This window comes from Coregonus clupeaformis, chromosome 12, assembly GCF_020615455.1.
Source record: "Coregonus clupeaformis isolate EN_2021a chromosome 12, ASM2061545v1, whole genome shotgun sequence".
Taxonomy (NCBI): domain Eukaryota; kingdom Metazoa; phylum Chordata; class Actinopteri; order Salmoniformes; family Salmonidae; genus Coregonus; species Coregonus clupeaformis.
The window spans coordinates 56,826,820-56,842,045 of NC_059203.1; the positions used below are offsets into that span (position 1 = coordinate 56,826,820).

General features: G+C 43.5%; 1 protein-coding gene across 7 annotated transcripts in view; it reads left to right on the top strand.

Moving 5' to 3' along the window:
* The window catches only part of LOC123492070 (chromodomain-helicase-DNA-binding protein 6-like), a 123,427-nt gene that overhangs the window by 27,359 nt on the left and 80,842 nt on the right, over nt 1-15,226 (top strand). For all 7 annotated transcript variants that reach the window (XM_045223990.1, XM_045223985.1, XM_045223989.1 and 4 more), the window contains exon 5: nt 6,513-6,662. In XM_045223990.1, coding sequence (XP_045079925.1) covers nt 6,513-6,662 — 150 coding nt within the window. The remainder of the gene's footprint in view (nt 1-6,512; nt 6,663-15,226) is intronic.

Here is a 15,226-nt window from a genome sequence, read left to right on the forward strand (position 1 = left end):
CTGGAGACTAGGGTTGTCACTGACCAGACGACTCTTGGTCGGCCAAGATTATTATTATTTTGTGTCGTTGACAGCCCTATTTTTCCATTATATAGACACATCCTATGCATTTTAATCAAATCAACTATATGCACTGAGCTTGTCTGATGCTTTAAGCGAACTGTTTAAAATAATTAAGACACACAAAGTCCGACCGCAATTGATTTGATTGTGCCGCCTGGCGCAGACTTGCTACAAAAAAACAAAGACGGTGAGTGACTGTGACTAGCACCCATTGTCTCCCTCTCTCCTCCCTGCTGCAGCGACCACCATACATCAACAGTGTGTATAGCGCTGTCCGTGTTGCTGAAGCTGACTGAAAAGTTATGTTACCGAAATCCCTAATTTAAGAAAACGTTCCCTCAACCCTTGCTCTCTTTATGTGACAAGTATGCTTTGCATGCACGTGACCAATGGGGCCTAACCTATAGCATATCATAATCACATCAATAAATTGGTTATGACAAACTCTAAACACCGTAACATGTGACAGAAAAATGGATGCAGAGGGCATGACAAATAACTTCGAAATGGGGGAATGTTGACTGGTTGTGCAGGAGGTAAAGGGGAAGTCAGATGTGTGGAATAAATTTGACTAGTACTGGAGGTCAAGAAAAATAAGGTATGGAGCAAGCAACGCTCTGTGCATATTAGGCCTATGTGTGCTGTTCGACTGTTCCAAACGGTCAGACATTTATTGTAAACACGAAATAAATTATAAGCCTACCAGAGAGTCTTGTAATGTTTTTTTTGTAAAGTCTTTATTACAGCAAAGACTAAAAACAGTCGCATACATTTGTGAATGCAATTTCCAAAATTGAACGTTTTAGGCCTATTTATTGTTTACGCTAATTATTCAATGGTCACTTTATTTTAAAACTAAAATGCTTGATTGCATTTCCCATCATGAATGACTCGTATGCTGTGTGAAGACATGAACAAATAAATTGTTGATTGATACAGTAGCCTGTATAGTATTGAAATATAGACCTACAGTGCCTTGCAAAAGTATTCATCCCCCTTGGCGTTTTTCCTATTTTGTTGCATTACAACCTGTAATTATTTTGATTTCGTGTAATGGACATACACAAAATAGTCCAAATTGGTGAAGTGAAATGAAAAAAATAACTTGTTTCAAAACATTCTAAAAAATAAATAATGGAAAAGTTGTGCGTGCATATGTATTCACCCCCTTTGCTATGAAGCCCCTAAATAAGATCTGGTGCAACCAATTACCTTCAGAAGTCACACAATTAGTTAAATAAAGTCCACCTGTGTGCAATCTGTTTCACATGATCTCAGTGTATATATACACCTGTTCTGAAAGGCCCCAGGGTCTGCAACACTGCTAAGCAAGAGGCACCACCAAGCAAGCGGCACCATGAAGACCAAGGAGCTCTCTAAACAGGTCAGGGACAAAGTTGTGGAGAGGTATAGATCAGGGTTGGGTTATAAAAAAAATATCTGAAACTTTGAACATCCCACGGAGCACCATTAAATTCATTATTAAAAAATGGAAAGAATATGCCACCACAACAAACCTGCCAAGAGAGGGCCGCTCACCAAAACTCACAGACCAGGCAAGGAGGGCATTAATCAGAGAGGCAGCAAAGAGACCAAAGATAACCCTGAAGGAGCTCCAAAGCTCCACAGCGGAAATGTGAGTATCTGTCCATAATACCACTTTAAGCTGTACACTCCACAGAGCTAGGCTTTACGGAAGAGTGGCCAGAAAAAAGCCATTGCTTAAAGAAAAAAATACGAAAACACGTTTGGTTTTCGCCAAAAGGCATGTGGGAGACTCCCCAGACATATGGAAGAAGGTACTCTGATCAGATGAGACAAAAATTGAGCTTTTTTGGCCATCAAGGAAAACGCTATGTCTGGCGCAAACCCAACACTTCTCATCACCCCGAGAACACCATCCCCACAGTGAAGCATGGTGGTGGCAGCATCATGCTGTGGAGATGTTTTTTATCAGCAGGGACTGGGAAACTAGTCAGAATTGAAGGAATGATGGATGACGCTAAATACAGGGAAATTCTTGAGGCGAAACCGGTTTCAGTCTTCCAGAGATTTGAGACTGAGACGGAGGTTCACCTTCCAGCAGGACAATGGCCCTAAGCATACTGCTAAAGCAATACTCGGGTGGTTTAAGGGGAAACATTTAAATGTCTTGGAATGGCCTAGTCAAAGCCCAGACCTCAATCCAATTGAGAATCTGTGGTATGAATTAAAGATTGCTGTACACCAGCGGAACCCATCCAACTTGAAGGAGCTGGAGCAGTTTTGCCTTGAATGGGCAAAAATCCCATTGGCTAGATGTGCCAAGCTTATAGAGACATACCCTAAGAGACTTGCAGCTGTAATTGCTGCAAAAGGTGGCTCTACAAAGTATTGACTTTGGGGGGGTGAACTTGAGTGTGCATAACAATTGTTTTTTTTGTCTTATTTCTTGTTTGTTTCACAAGAAAAAAGATTTTGCATCTTCAAAGTTGTAGGCATGTTGTGTAAATCAAATGATGAAAACCCCCCAAAAATCCATTTTAATTCCAGGTTGTAAGGCAACAAAATAGGAAAAATGCCAAGGGGGGTGAATATTTTCGCAAGCCACTGTAAGTAAGTTATGGTATTAAGACCTAAACAGGATGCGCTCTTAGGCCTACAACTCGATGGTGTTTGTACAAGGCTGCTATACTAAGCCTACTAATGATAATGACATCACTTTTTATTATAATGATGATGATGATGATTAATAATGAGATCAAGGAAAAAGGATGGTTATTATTGTAAAAATATAAATATTTTGGCAATTTGGAACAGTGTAAACAACACTAACTTAATTATAAATAATACCAGAGGGGCTGGTCTAATGAAAAAAAGTGTAAAGCCTTTATTACAGCATTGCAAAGATTTAAAAACAGCCACATTTGTGAAGTTCTTTGAGGCTTGTTGCTGATGGAATCAGTAGGCTATTAAACAAACACTCAAACAGGCAACCGAAGCAGGATCTGTCTTATTTCTATATACAGTCGAAGTCGAAGTTTACATACACCTTAGCCAAATACATTTAAACTCAGTTTTTCAAAATTCCTGACATTTTAATCCTTGTAAAAATTCCATGTCTTAGGTCAGTTAGGTTTACCACTTTATTTTAATGTGAAATGTCAGAATAATTGTAGAGAGAATGATTTATTTCAGCTTTTATTTATTTCATCACATTCCCAGTGGGTCATAAGTTTACATACACTCAATTAGTATTTGGTATCATTGCCTTTAAATTGTTTAACTTGGGTCAAACGTTTCCGGTAGCCTTCCACAAGCTTCCCACAATAAGTTGGGTGAATTTTGGCCCATTCCTCCTGACAGAGCTGGTGTAACTGAGTCAGGTTTGAGGCCTCCTTGCTCGCACAAGCTTTTTCAGTTCTGCCCACACATTTTCTATAGGATTGAGGTCAGGGCTTTGTGATGGCCACTCCAATACCTTGACTTTGTTGTCCTTAAGCCATTTTGCCACAACTTTGGAAGTTTGCTTGAGGTCATGATTGATTTTATTAATTTTTTGCTACTGCTCGACTAATGTAATCTCGGTCGACCAACAGCAACAAACAGCAACAATCGACCAGTCTACTAAATGGAGTCAGCCCTACTGGAGACATTAGCAGAATCTTTTTTTTTTTTTTTACGACAAATTACAGGGTAGCCTACTCTGCTGACACTGACAAACAGAGCAATAAAAATTACGTTGTCCATATAATGGGCCTAAGAGAAGGGGAGACACAAATAGAATATGAGGTCCATCTAAACTGGAGGAGAAAAGTATTGTCCAAAAACAAACTTTTAACTGGCACTGACCCAACCATGATGGAGTGAATGTGTGGAGAAATGGCTGATGCTCTCCGCTGGTGCTGATAAGATAGGCAATAGGCCTGCTGTTGTTGCCTCAATTAAGTAGAGGATTTTGATAATAAGATTATTTTCATTGTCTTGTCTTTACAGCAATAGCCATTTGCTTTCCAAACTATGTTTTCCCGCCATTTAATTTTGAAATATTGCGATATGCCTGGCTGGGCCTCTACTTGTCACTGACCGTCGCAACTCAACAGTCATCTATTTGGTTTTTGCAGCACTTGCTGTCCAAATTGCGCGCTCTTGCCTTTCCTTCCGACTGTAGGCAATGCGATTCAAAACAGTCCACAACTTTAAGGCTAGGGAAGCTAATGATCCTCTGTGGCCAAATCCTGCTTTAGTAGCCTATTTGGAATCATTTTATTTATTTCTGGATAGACCGTAGGCTAATTGGGCTATATAATTTTGGCAGCTTAATTCAATTTACTTCCCCTAGCGTTATTGACCCGCAGCCTATGAGCCTATGTCAATCTACTATCCCCCATAGTAGAAATGTTTACCTATTCTAGTTCATACAACCGGTAGGCTTAGGCTACATAAACTCAGCAAAAAAAGAAACATCCTCTCACTGTCAACTGCGTTTCTTTTCAGCAAACTTAATGTGTAAATATTTGTATGAACGTAAGATTGAACAACTGAGACATAAACTGAACAAGTTCCACAGACGTGTGACTAACAGAAATTGAATGTGTCCCTGAACAAAGCGGGGGGGGTTACAGTCAGTATCTGGTGTGGCCACCAGCTGCATTAAGTACTGCAGTGAATCTCCTCCTCATGGACTGCACCAGATTTGCCATTTCTTGCTGTGAGATGTTACCCAACTCTTCCACTAAGGCACCTGCAAGTTCCCGGTCATTTCTGGGGGGAATGGCCCTAGCCCTCACCCTCCGATCCAGCAGGTCCCAGACGTGCTCAATGGGATTGAGATCCGGGCTCTTCGCTGGTCATGGCAGAACACTGACATTCCTGGCTTGCAGGAAATCACGCACAGAAAGAGCAGTATGGCTGGTGGCATTGTCATGCTGGAGGGTTATGTCAGGATGAGTCTGCAGGAAGGGTACCACATGAGGGAGGAGGATGTCTTCCCTGTAACGCACAGCGTTGAGATTGCCTGCAATGACAACAAGCTCAGTCCGATGATGCTGTGACACACCGCCCCAGACCATGACGGACTCTCCACCTCCAAATCGATCCCGCTCCAGAGTACAGGCCTCGGTGTAACGCTCATTCCTTCGACGATAAACGCGAATCCGACCATCACCCCTGGTGAGACAAAATAGCACTTTTTGCCAGTCCTGTCTGGTCCAGCGACGGTGGGTTTGTGCCCATAGGCGACGTTGTTGTCGGTGATGTCTGGTGAGGACCTGCCTTTCAACAGGCCTACAAGCCCTGGGTCCAGCCTCTCTCAGACTATTGCGGACAGTCTGAGCACTGATGGAGGGATTGTGCGTTCCTGGTGTAACTCGGGCAGTTGTTGCCATCCTGTACCTGTCCCGCAGGTGTGATGTTCGGATGTACCAATCCTGTGCAGGTGTTGTTACACGTGGTCTTCCACTGCGAGGACGATCAGCTGTCCGTCCTGTCTCCCTGTAGCGCTGTCTTAGTCGTCTCACAGTTCGGACATTGCAATTTTTTGCCCTGGCCACATCTGCAGTCCTCATGCCTCCCAAGGCACGTTCACGCAGATGAGCAGGGACCCTGGGCATCTTTCTTTTGGTGTTTTTCAGAGTCAGTAGAAAGGCCTCTTTAGTGTCCTAAGTTTTCATAACTGTGACCTTAATTGCCTACCATCTGTAAGCTGTTAGTATCTTAACGACTGTTCCACAGGTGCATGTTCATTAATTGTTTATGGTTTGTTGAACAAGTATGGGAAACAGTGTTTAAACCCTTTACTATAAAGATATGTGAAGTTAATTCGTAAAAATCTAAATATATTTGAAAGACAGGGTCCTGAAAAAGGGACGTTTCTCTTTTTGCTGAGTTTATTTGTTCAACATTTTTTTTAAAGCAATGAATCAGATTCAACAGACCAGTATGTTTAGCTTAAAATATTTCTTAACATACAGCAATGTGCACAAGGCAGTAGGCTATTTGTGAATGTGCATTTGGCTTCCGGACAATGAAAGAAAGTTGAATGAAAGTTGAAAACCAATAGAATGAGCAAAATCGGTTACTGGTTTCAATGGCATATGGAAGTCTTTATAAAATAATTTCCTCCACGTATATGGTTGAATTTTGGCTAGGCTAATTTGAAACAAGGTAAAACATGCCTCATATGTTGTAACACGTTCAGGTTTCAAACAATTAAGTAGCTATATGTATTTCCATCAACTGGTATTTTCATCAATGAATAGGATAAAAAGCATTATTTCGCAATGGGATTTTTTTTTTCTATTGGAAAATTGGCTGGTGCCAATTTTATTTATCGTTTTTTCATTATTATTTTTTATAGCCAAAAGCCGGCTATTACCGGCTAAATTAAACCCTGTTATCTATGTGCAGTAGCTAATGCTTGAAATGAAGGCACTTAGTGTAAACTCACTCTTTCCCTCTCTCGCTGGTAGAAGCGTCGCTCGGGGCGACAGGTGAAGCGCAGGAAGTACAACGAGGACCTGGACTTCAAGGTGGTGGATGACGACGGGGAGACCATTGCCGTGCTGGGGACGGGCCGTATCCCTGCCCTCAACGCTGCCACTCTCGCCTGGCAGGCTGAGGTAACCATCTCATTCTTTGTCTTTGGCCATGTCCGAATATTCATACTAACGTCCTAACGGGTATGCGAGAGTAGAATGTTTTATGTGGAGGCTTCCGGGTTAACATGTGAGTAACTTGAGGTTGCGTGTGAGGGTAGCTTCTGTACTTTTCACCACTAGTTGAATTGACTTCTAACGTCTAACGCAACTTCTTACTCAAAAATGGCCCTCGAGGAAAGGTACACATTGCTGGAGAACAAAAACAAGTTCCTCACCGACACCATAGACAAGTCTCGAATTTTTCACGCCGTTCAAATATTTACAGATCATAAATATTGAAGAACTTGTCGTTAAATAATGTCTGAAATTTTCACTGAGGTCCTGGGGCAAGAAGTTTTCCTCTCACCACCAGTTTTGGACCGGGCACATTGAATTGGCAAGGTACGTAATGGCCTGACCGCATAGCCAAGGTCAAGACAAAGATCGAATCATGAGGACTGAGCGAGGCCAGCTCAACTACCGGGGGCGGCATGTAGTCTTTTCTTACCCTGACTATAGTGTGACTGTCAACAAGAAGCGAGCGACATTCAACCCTGTGAAGTCCTTTCTCTACCAGAAGATGGTGAAGTTCGGCCTCCTATTCCCTGCGCTCCTGAAGGTGGACTTCGAGGGAGCGACTCTTCTTTTTGACGCTGCTACCAAGGCACAGAGGTTCTACAACCAACACTTCGGGGACACCCTCGTCCCGGAGTGAGTAACTGACAACTGGCTTCGCTGACCGAAAGTTGGCTAGCAGTGGACTGGCTGTGCCGGCAGGCTAGCTAGCTGACTGGCTTGGACTCAATCGACGTGGACCGTCTGACTAACATGCTAACTGGCTAGTTGACTAGCTAGCTAAATACTTTCCTGCAGATAGCTGCTAGCTAACTTGATTCAACATACTCTTTATGCTGACTAACTCAATTTATTTTATTTGCGAATGTTATGGCTGGCTAACATAACTGCTTTGCCAGCAGCAACAACGTCGAGCGATATCACAGCTGACTGAGCTCATAGGGTTTACTGCGACAGTATCTGTAGTACATTCTTTTACTCTATTTTTATTAAATGTCCAATGTTTTCATGACGTTGCCTGGCTAGTTGCCTGGCTAGTTGCCTGGCTAGTTGCCTGGCTTATTTTCAAACCAATTTGCCTCTGTTTTTGCGGTAGTTTTCACCTGCTTGAGATGGGTGCGTTCCAGGTGGGTCTAGGCTGTAATCGCTGCCAAAGGTGCGTCAACAAAGTACTGAGTAAAGGGTCTGAATACTTATGTAAATGTGATATTTTGATTTGTTTTATTTTTTATAGATTTGCAAAAAATTCTGAACTTGTTTTTGCTTTGTCATTATGGGGTATTGTGTGTAGATTGATGAGAGAGAAAAAAAACAATTTAACTCATTTTAGAATAAGGCTGTAATGTAACAAAACATGGAAAAAGTCAAGGTCTGAATACTTTCCAAATGCACTGTATATACAAATGTATGGGTACATGTTTGTTATACTCAAAGCTTTATTCAAGAACATTTTTGTAGACTTTGTTTATACTCAATTATTCACTTTTTATGCAGGAGCCACCCTTGTTAGAAGGTAGGATAGACGGGTGGATTTCTGGAAGTTATGTGGCTGCTATTTCCCGCAGTTTTCCCCCCGCTATTTCCCCCTGGGTTAAACAGGCCAATCATGAGGTCCAACGTTTTCTCACATCTTAAACATCTACAGAAAGATATAGCTTTTTTGTGAGAGACCCACCTGCGAATTACAGACCATAGCACATGGGTAGATTTCAACACCATGGCCGGAGGGGTTGCAATTCTTATTCATAAGGAGATACATTTCATTCCATCAGACATCGTAGCAGATTCAAAAGGAAGATACATTATTGTAACCGGTACACTTTGAAACACCCGTATTGTTGCCAAATGTTTACGCGCCCAACTGGGACAATGTCAACTTTGCTAATAGTTTCTTATCCTCCCTCCCATACTGTCATAGATCCACAATTAGATTGCTCACGTCCTAGAACCCAGTCACAGTTAATGATTTCCAAAGCTTTCTCAACGTTTATGCAACAGAATGGTTGCACTGACCCCTGGAGATCACAAAATTCTTGCCAAGGAGTTCTCCTTTTTTTGTCTAATGTCCACCACACTTCCTCCCGTATAGATTACTTTTTCATTGATAGAACATTCATGCCAGTAGTTGACTCATGTAAATACTTGGCTAGTGTCATTTCGGACCACACACCTTTACTTTTGGACATAAACTTTTCACTGTGTCATAAGGATCGACCACTTTGGAGACTTAACTCCCTACTTCTTTCTGATGAAAGGTTCCGTACCTTCATTTTGAGATCTGTTGAATAGTTTCAGACTCTGTTTCTTACTCTCTCCTTTGGGAAACCGTAAAGACTTTTCTCAGAGGCCAAATTATTTCCTACTTCGCCACTCTTAATAAAGCACAAGTATCTCTAATGGACAATCTGACCACATCCATTTTGGAATTAGATCGCCAATATGCTATAAACCCAGATACTCAGCTATATAAAAAGTGACTATATCTTCAGGCACAAAATGATCTATTGGCTACATCATCCAAAGCTGAAAAACTACTGCTACAATCCAAAGGTTCTTTCTATGAGTATGGTGACAAAGCCAGTCAACTGTTAGCCCATCAGATAAAACGCAATGCAGAATCTCGCCTGATTCCACCTATCAAAGCACCCACGGTACTTTGTCGACCCCTTCCGATACCAACAAAACCTTTTGTCATTCTATTAATCTCTACACATCAGAATCTCCAAATGGACTATTTCTTGGCAATCAGCTCATCTGATGCAAACATTTAGATGCACCCCTCCAATTGCAAGAATTGCTAGAGTCAATTTGATCAATGCAGAGTAGCAAAGCTCCGGGACCTGATGGCTACCCCACCAAATTTTACAATAAATTATTTGAAAAACTTGCTCCCTTGCTTTTGGAGGTGTTTAGTGAATCCTTAGCAAATGGTTCCCTGCCACCTACACTCACACAAGCTTCCATATCACTTATACTTAGGAAGGGTAAGGACCCTGCAGACTGTGCTTCCTACCACCCCATATTTCTTCTCAATGTGGATGTTAAGATCTATGTAACGGATCCAGTAATCATTTCCCCTAAAATACTATATATTCTTAAACAATTTGGCATATTTTCCGGATATAAACTTAACTACCAGAAAAGTGAGCTATAACCGATTTTAACAATTGTGCCTTACAAATCCATCATTCTGTAAGTAGAGGACTCCTGATATCTCCAGGAGTGAGAAGTATGATTTTTGTTATCTGTTGTCTAGTACTGTCTTTTTGCCAGCTAGGGCCATCTACTTTAAGTACTGCCTCTTCCCAGTAGCCTACTTGGTGTGTGAACTGCCGACTGCTCATAACTTGCAGATTGTTGACACATCAACCAGAATTAAGGGGCAGGGCAATTTGTGATTTGTTTTGGTAATCAGTGGCTGTATTGGAGGGGGAGTGGTTTCAACTCTGCTAGGCAATTAGTGTTAGTACTCCCCTGGTTTCTCAGTGGCAGCTGTAAGCGGTGGTCTCGTTGGCAAAACTAAGACTGTTCTGCAGAGTTCTTTGAGGAAGGCTCCACACCACTCTCTTGAGTATCTTACCTACTTATTTTCTGATTTCATTTTGCTCTTTTGTAGCTTTGGCAACTGTGTGTTTTCTATACCTGTTCGCTCCTCTTCCTGTAGGCTTTTCAGACGCTCCCCACCCCTTGGCTGCAACCCTTCTAATTTTGTCTACCCTGTGCGCACAACCCATGTGGAATTCCTGGTCTCTGGCAGCGTTTAGAACTGCCGATCTGCGGTCAGAAACACAGAGTTCATCTCAGCCTATGCTGTCCCTTGACTTGGCCCTGACGGAGACATGGATCACCCCAGAGAACACTGCTGCTCTCTCTTCATCTGACTGTTTTCTCTCATAGTCCAAGAGCATCTGGTCGTCATGGTGGTGGCACAGGGCTACTCATTTCTCCTAACTGGAGATGTTCTCTTTTCTCCCTCACCTGTCCATCTCCTCATTTGAATTATATGCAGTCACTGTCACTTGTCCACTCAAGCTTAACATTGTCATCTACGCCCACCAGGTACCCTTGGAGAGTTCCTCAATGAGCTTGACACCTTGATAAGCTCATTTCCTGATGATGGCTCACCGCTCTTTATACTTGGCGACTTCAACCTCTCGACATCGGCCTTTGATTAATTTCTTAATTTCCTCCTTGCCTCTTGACCTCACCCTTTCCCAATTCCCTCAAACTCACAAGGCAGGTGATATGCTTGACCTCATCTTTACTAGAGGCTGTTCGCCTCACTGCAAACCCCCTCCAGGTCTCTGATCACTACTTTGTTTCCTTTTCTGTCTCCCTTTCTATCTCCCTTTCCTCCAACCCTAGCCCCTACCCAGATGGTCAAGTGCCGTCGCAATCTTCATTCTCTCTCTCTCCCACTACTCTCCTCTTCTATCCTATCATCTCTCCCTTCCGCGAAATCCTTCTCCCTCCTGATACTGTCTCTGACCCTACTCTCCTCCCTTTCCGCATCCTATGACTCGCACTGTCCCCTTTCTTCCCGGCTTGCTCGGCCCTCCCGGCCCTCCCCTCCGGCTCTGTGGCTGAGTGACTCATTGTGAGCTTACAGAACAGGGCTGCGGGCAGCTTAGTGAACATTTAGGTCCTCCGGAAGTTTAGTTTTCCTATCATCCTTTCACTCCTTCCTCTATACCTTCTCTTCCTCTGTATCTGCTGCTAAAGCCACTTTATATCACTCTAAATTTAAAGCTTCTGCCTCTAACCATAGGAAACTATTTTCCACCTTCTCCTCTCTCCTTAATCATCCACCCCCTCCCTCCTCCCTTTCTGCGGATGACTTTGTCAACCGCTTTGGAAAAGAAGGTTGATGACATCCGCTCCTCTTTCACTCAGCACTTCTCTGTGTCACGGAGGCTCTCCGCACTGTCAAAGCTGACTCTCTCCTCTGTTCTCATCCTCCTAGATCTATCCGCTGCCTTTGACACTGTAAACCATCAGATCCTCCTCTCCACCCTCTCAGGGCTGGGCGTCTCAGACTCTGCACTCTCTTGGATTGCTCCTACCAGGTGAAGTGGCGAGGCTCTCTCATGTCCTCATGTGGTCTCTCCTATCATTGCGGATGACACTCAACTACTCCCCCCCGACACACAGGTGGCAACACGCATCTCTGCGTGCCTGGCAGATATCTCGGAGCTGCCAACTCAAAGACCTCTCCATCACTGACAACTCCACAGTGTTGCTCTCCCAGAGTGCAAAGAACCCTGGCATGACCCTGGACAACACCCTGTCGTTCTCTGCAAACATCAAAGCAGTGACTCGCTCCTGCAGGTTCATGCTCTACAACATCCGTCGAAGCTCGCATCCACTACAAGACCATGATGCTTGCCTATGGAGCAGCAAGAGGAACTGCCCCTCCCTACCTTCAGGCTATGCTCAAACCCTACACCCCAACCCGAGCACTCTGTTCTGCCACTTCTGGCGGAGTGCAGCACCCACTCATCCCAGTCCAAACTTTCTCTGTCCTGGCACCCCAATGGTGGAACCACCCTCCCCCTGAAGCTAGGACAGCGGAGTCCCTACCAATCTTCCAAAAGCACCTGAAACCCTACCTCTTCAAAGAGTATCTTAAATAATCCCCCTCATCGCCTCAGATTTCCATGGCTGACTTCAAATACCTTGGAGTTTACTTTTCTATGCTAACTTCACCCCTCAGGTTTAGCAGATTAAACTGGACTTTCAAAAGTGGAATAGCTTACCCTGTATCTTAAGTTGGTTGAATACAATGTGTAAAAATTAATAATCTTCTCAAGTTTCTATACCTGTTTCAAAGTCTCTCCTTCTTTCTACCAAAATCATTTTTCAAATATCTGGACCAGCTAATTTCTACCTTCATCTGGAATAGCAAACCTCTAAGAATAAAAAAACTAACTCTTGAAATAAGCCACCTGAAGGTGGTTTAGCTAACATTCAGAAACTCACATTTTGGCTTCATGCCCATGAGACAGATTGGTGCCTTCTAGGCTCGGTCCTGCTGCCTTTCCTCTCTCTCTGCTTTTGTTAGCTCCTCTATACCCATTACTGGATCTAAATGTACTTCTAATCTGTTTTGTAATTTATTTTCTTAAAATCTGAACACTGTTTCGAAACCATGTTAGTTTTAAACGCCCCTCTACGCTGGGACACATTTGCAACAACCATTAGTTCCCCCCTTCTACTTTTGGATTCTGCCTTTTCTATGTGGAGAAACAAAGTCTTGATAAGCTTCAAATACCTTTATGAAAATGATGTAATCTGTTAAAATTGCAGTCTTTGTTTCAAACATGGTTTGCCAGTCAACAACCTATTTCGCTACTTCTAGGTCGGGCACTACATTTGTACTCAATATCCTTCCTTCCCCAACCTGCTGGTGGCATTGCCATGGGACAAACTGCTTAACGTTTTACCTGGCCAGAAGGGGTTAATCTCATACATTCACGTGTCTTATGTGTTTCGATAACACCTCCCTTAACAGAACTAGTGGGAAGCTGAATTGAACATAGAAATTGCAGAGTACTGGTGGGAAAGATCTATAAATAGAGTGAACTGGACTCCAGTTCATATGAGGAAGTCCAAACTAGCAGAGATATACCCTGACTTAGACGACAAGTGTTAATGCTGAGCCCAGTCTCCGCTCAGTCTCCCTAACACACGTTCTGGTCTTGCTCCAAACTGATAAGCTTCTTGACTTCCATCTTTGAGATCTTGTCACAGGTCTTAGCCATTCAACTTCAAGCGTCACCCCATGTTGCTATTTTTGGAGCTGTAGAAGACTACCCCCCCCCCTTTATATTGTCTAAACACTCATATTATTGCATTCACAACTCTTCTGGCTCATCGCAGGATTCTGCTGAATTGGAAGTCCGCAGGCCCCTCCCTCCCTAGCTGTGTCTCAAATACATTTTTTTCCCCTTAATTTAAACATATTAAATTAAACTTGAGAGGATCAACAGACAGGTTCTACTCTCTTTGGAAACCCTGTATTTCATACTTGAGGATCTTGCTACCCTTCCTTATTTTCAGCAAACTTAACATGTGTAAATATTTGTATGAACTTAACAAGATTCAACAACTGAGACATAAACTGAACAAGTTCCACAGACATGTGACTAACAGAAATGGCATAATGTGTCCCTGAACAAAGTGGGGGTCAAAATCAAAAGTAACAGTCAGTATCTGGTGTGGCCACCAGCTGCATTAAGTACTGCAGTGCATCTCCTCCTCATGGACTGCACCAGATTTGCCAGTTTGGCTCTAGCCCTCACCCTCCGATACAACAGGTCCCAGACGTGCTCAATGGGATTGAGATCCGGGCTCTTCGCTGGCCATGGCAGAACACTGACATTCCTGTTTTGCAGGAAATCACACACAGAGCGAGCAGTATGGCTGGTGGCATTGTCATGCTGGAGGGTCATGTCAGGATGAGCATGCAGGAAGGGTACCACATGAGGGAGGAGGATGTCTTTCCTGTAACGCACAGCGTTGAGATTGCCTGCAATGACAACAAGCTCAGTCCGATGATGCTTTGACACACCGCCCCAGACCATGACGGACCCTCCACCTCCAAATCGATCCCTCTCCAGAGTACATGCCTCGGTGTAACGCTTATTCCTTCGACGATAAACACGAATCCGACCATCACCCCTGGTGAGACAAAACCGTGACTCGTCAGTGAAGAGCACTTTTTGCCAATCCTGTCTGGTCCAGCAACGGTGGGTTTGTGCTCATAGGCGACATTGTTGCCGGTGATGTCTGGTGAGGACCTGCCTTTCAACAGGCCTACAAGCCCTCAGTCCAGCCTCTCTCAGCCTATTGCGGACAGTCTGAGCACTGATGGAGGGATTGTGCGTTCCTGGTGTCGGGCAGTTGTTTCCATCCTGTACCTGTCCTGCAGGTGTGATGTTTGGCTGTACCGATCCTGTACAGGTGTTGTTACACGTGTTCTGCCACTGCGAGGACGATCGGCTGTCCGTCCTTTCTCCCTGTAGCGCTGTCTTAGGCGTCTCACAGTACGGACATTGCAATTTATTGCCCTGGCCACATCTGCAGTCCTCATGCCTCCTTGCAGCATGCCTAAGGCACGTTCACGCAGATGAGCAGGACTCTGGGCATCTTTCCTTTGGTGTTTTTCAGAGTCAGTAGAAAGGCCTCTTTAGTGTCCTAAGTTTTCATAACTGTGACCTTAATTGCCTACCGTCTGTAAGCTGTTAGTGTCTTAACGACCGTTCCACAGGTGCATGTTCATTAATTGTTTATGGTTCGTTGAACAAGCATGGGAAACAGTGTTTAAACCCTTTACAATGAAGATCTGTGAAGTTATTTTGATTTCTACGAATTATCTTTGAAAGACAGGGTTCTGAAAAAGGGACTTTTTTTTTTTTTTTGCTGAGTTTGTGTTATAAAAGCCAATCCTAACGACTTTAGGCTATATTGCA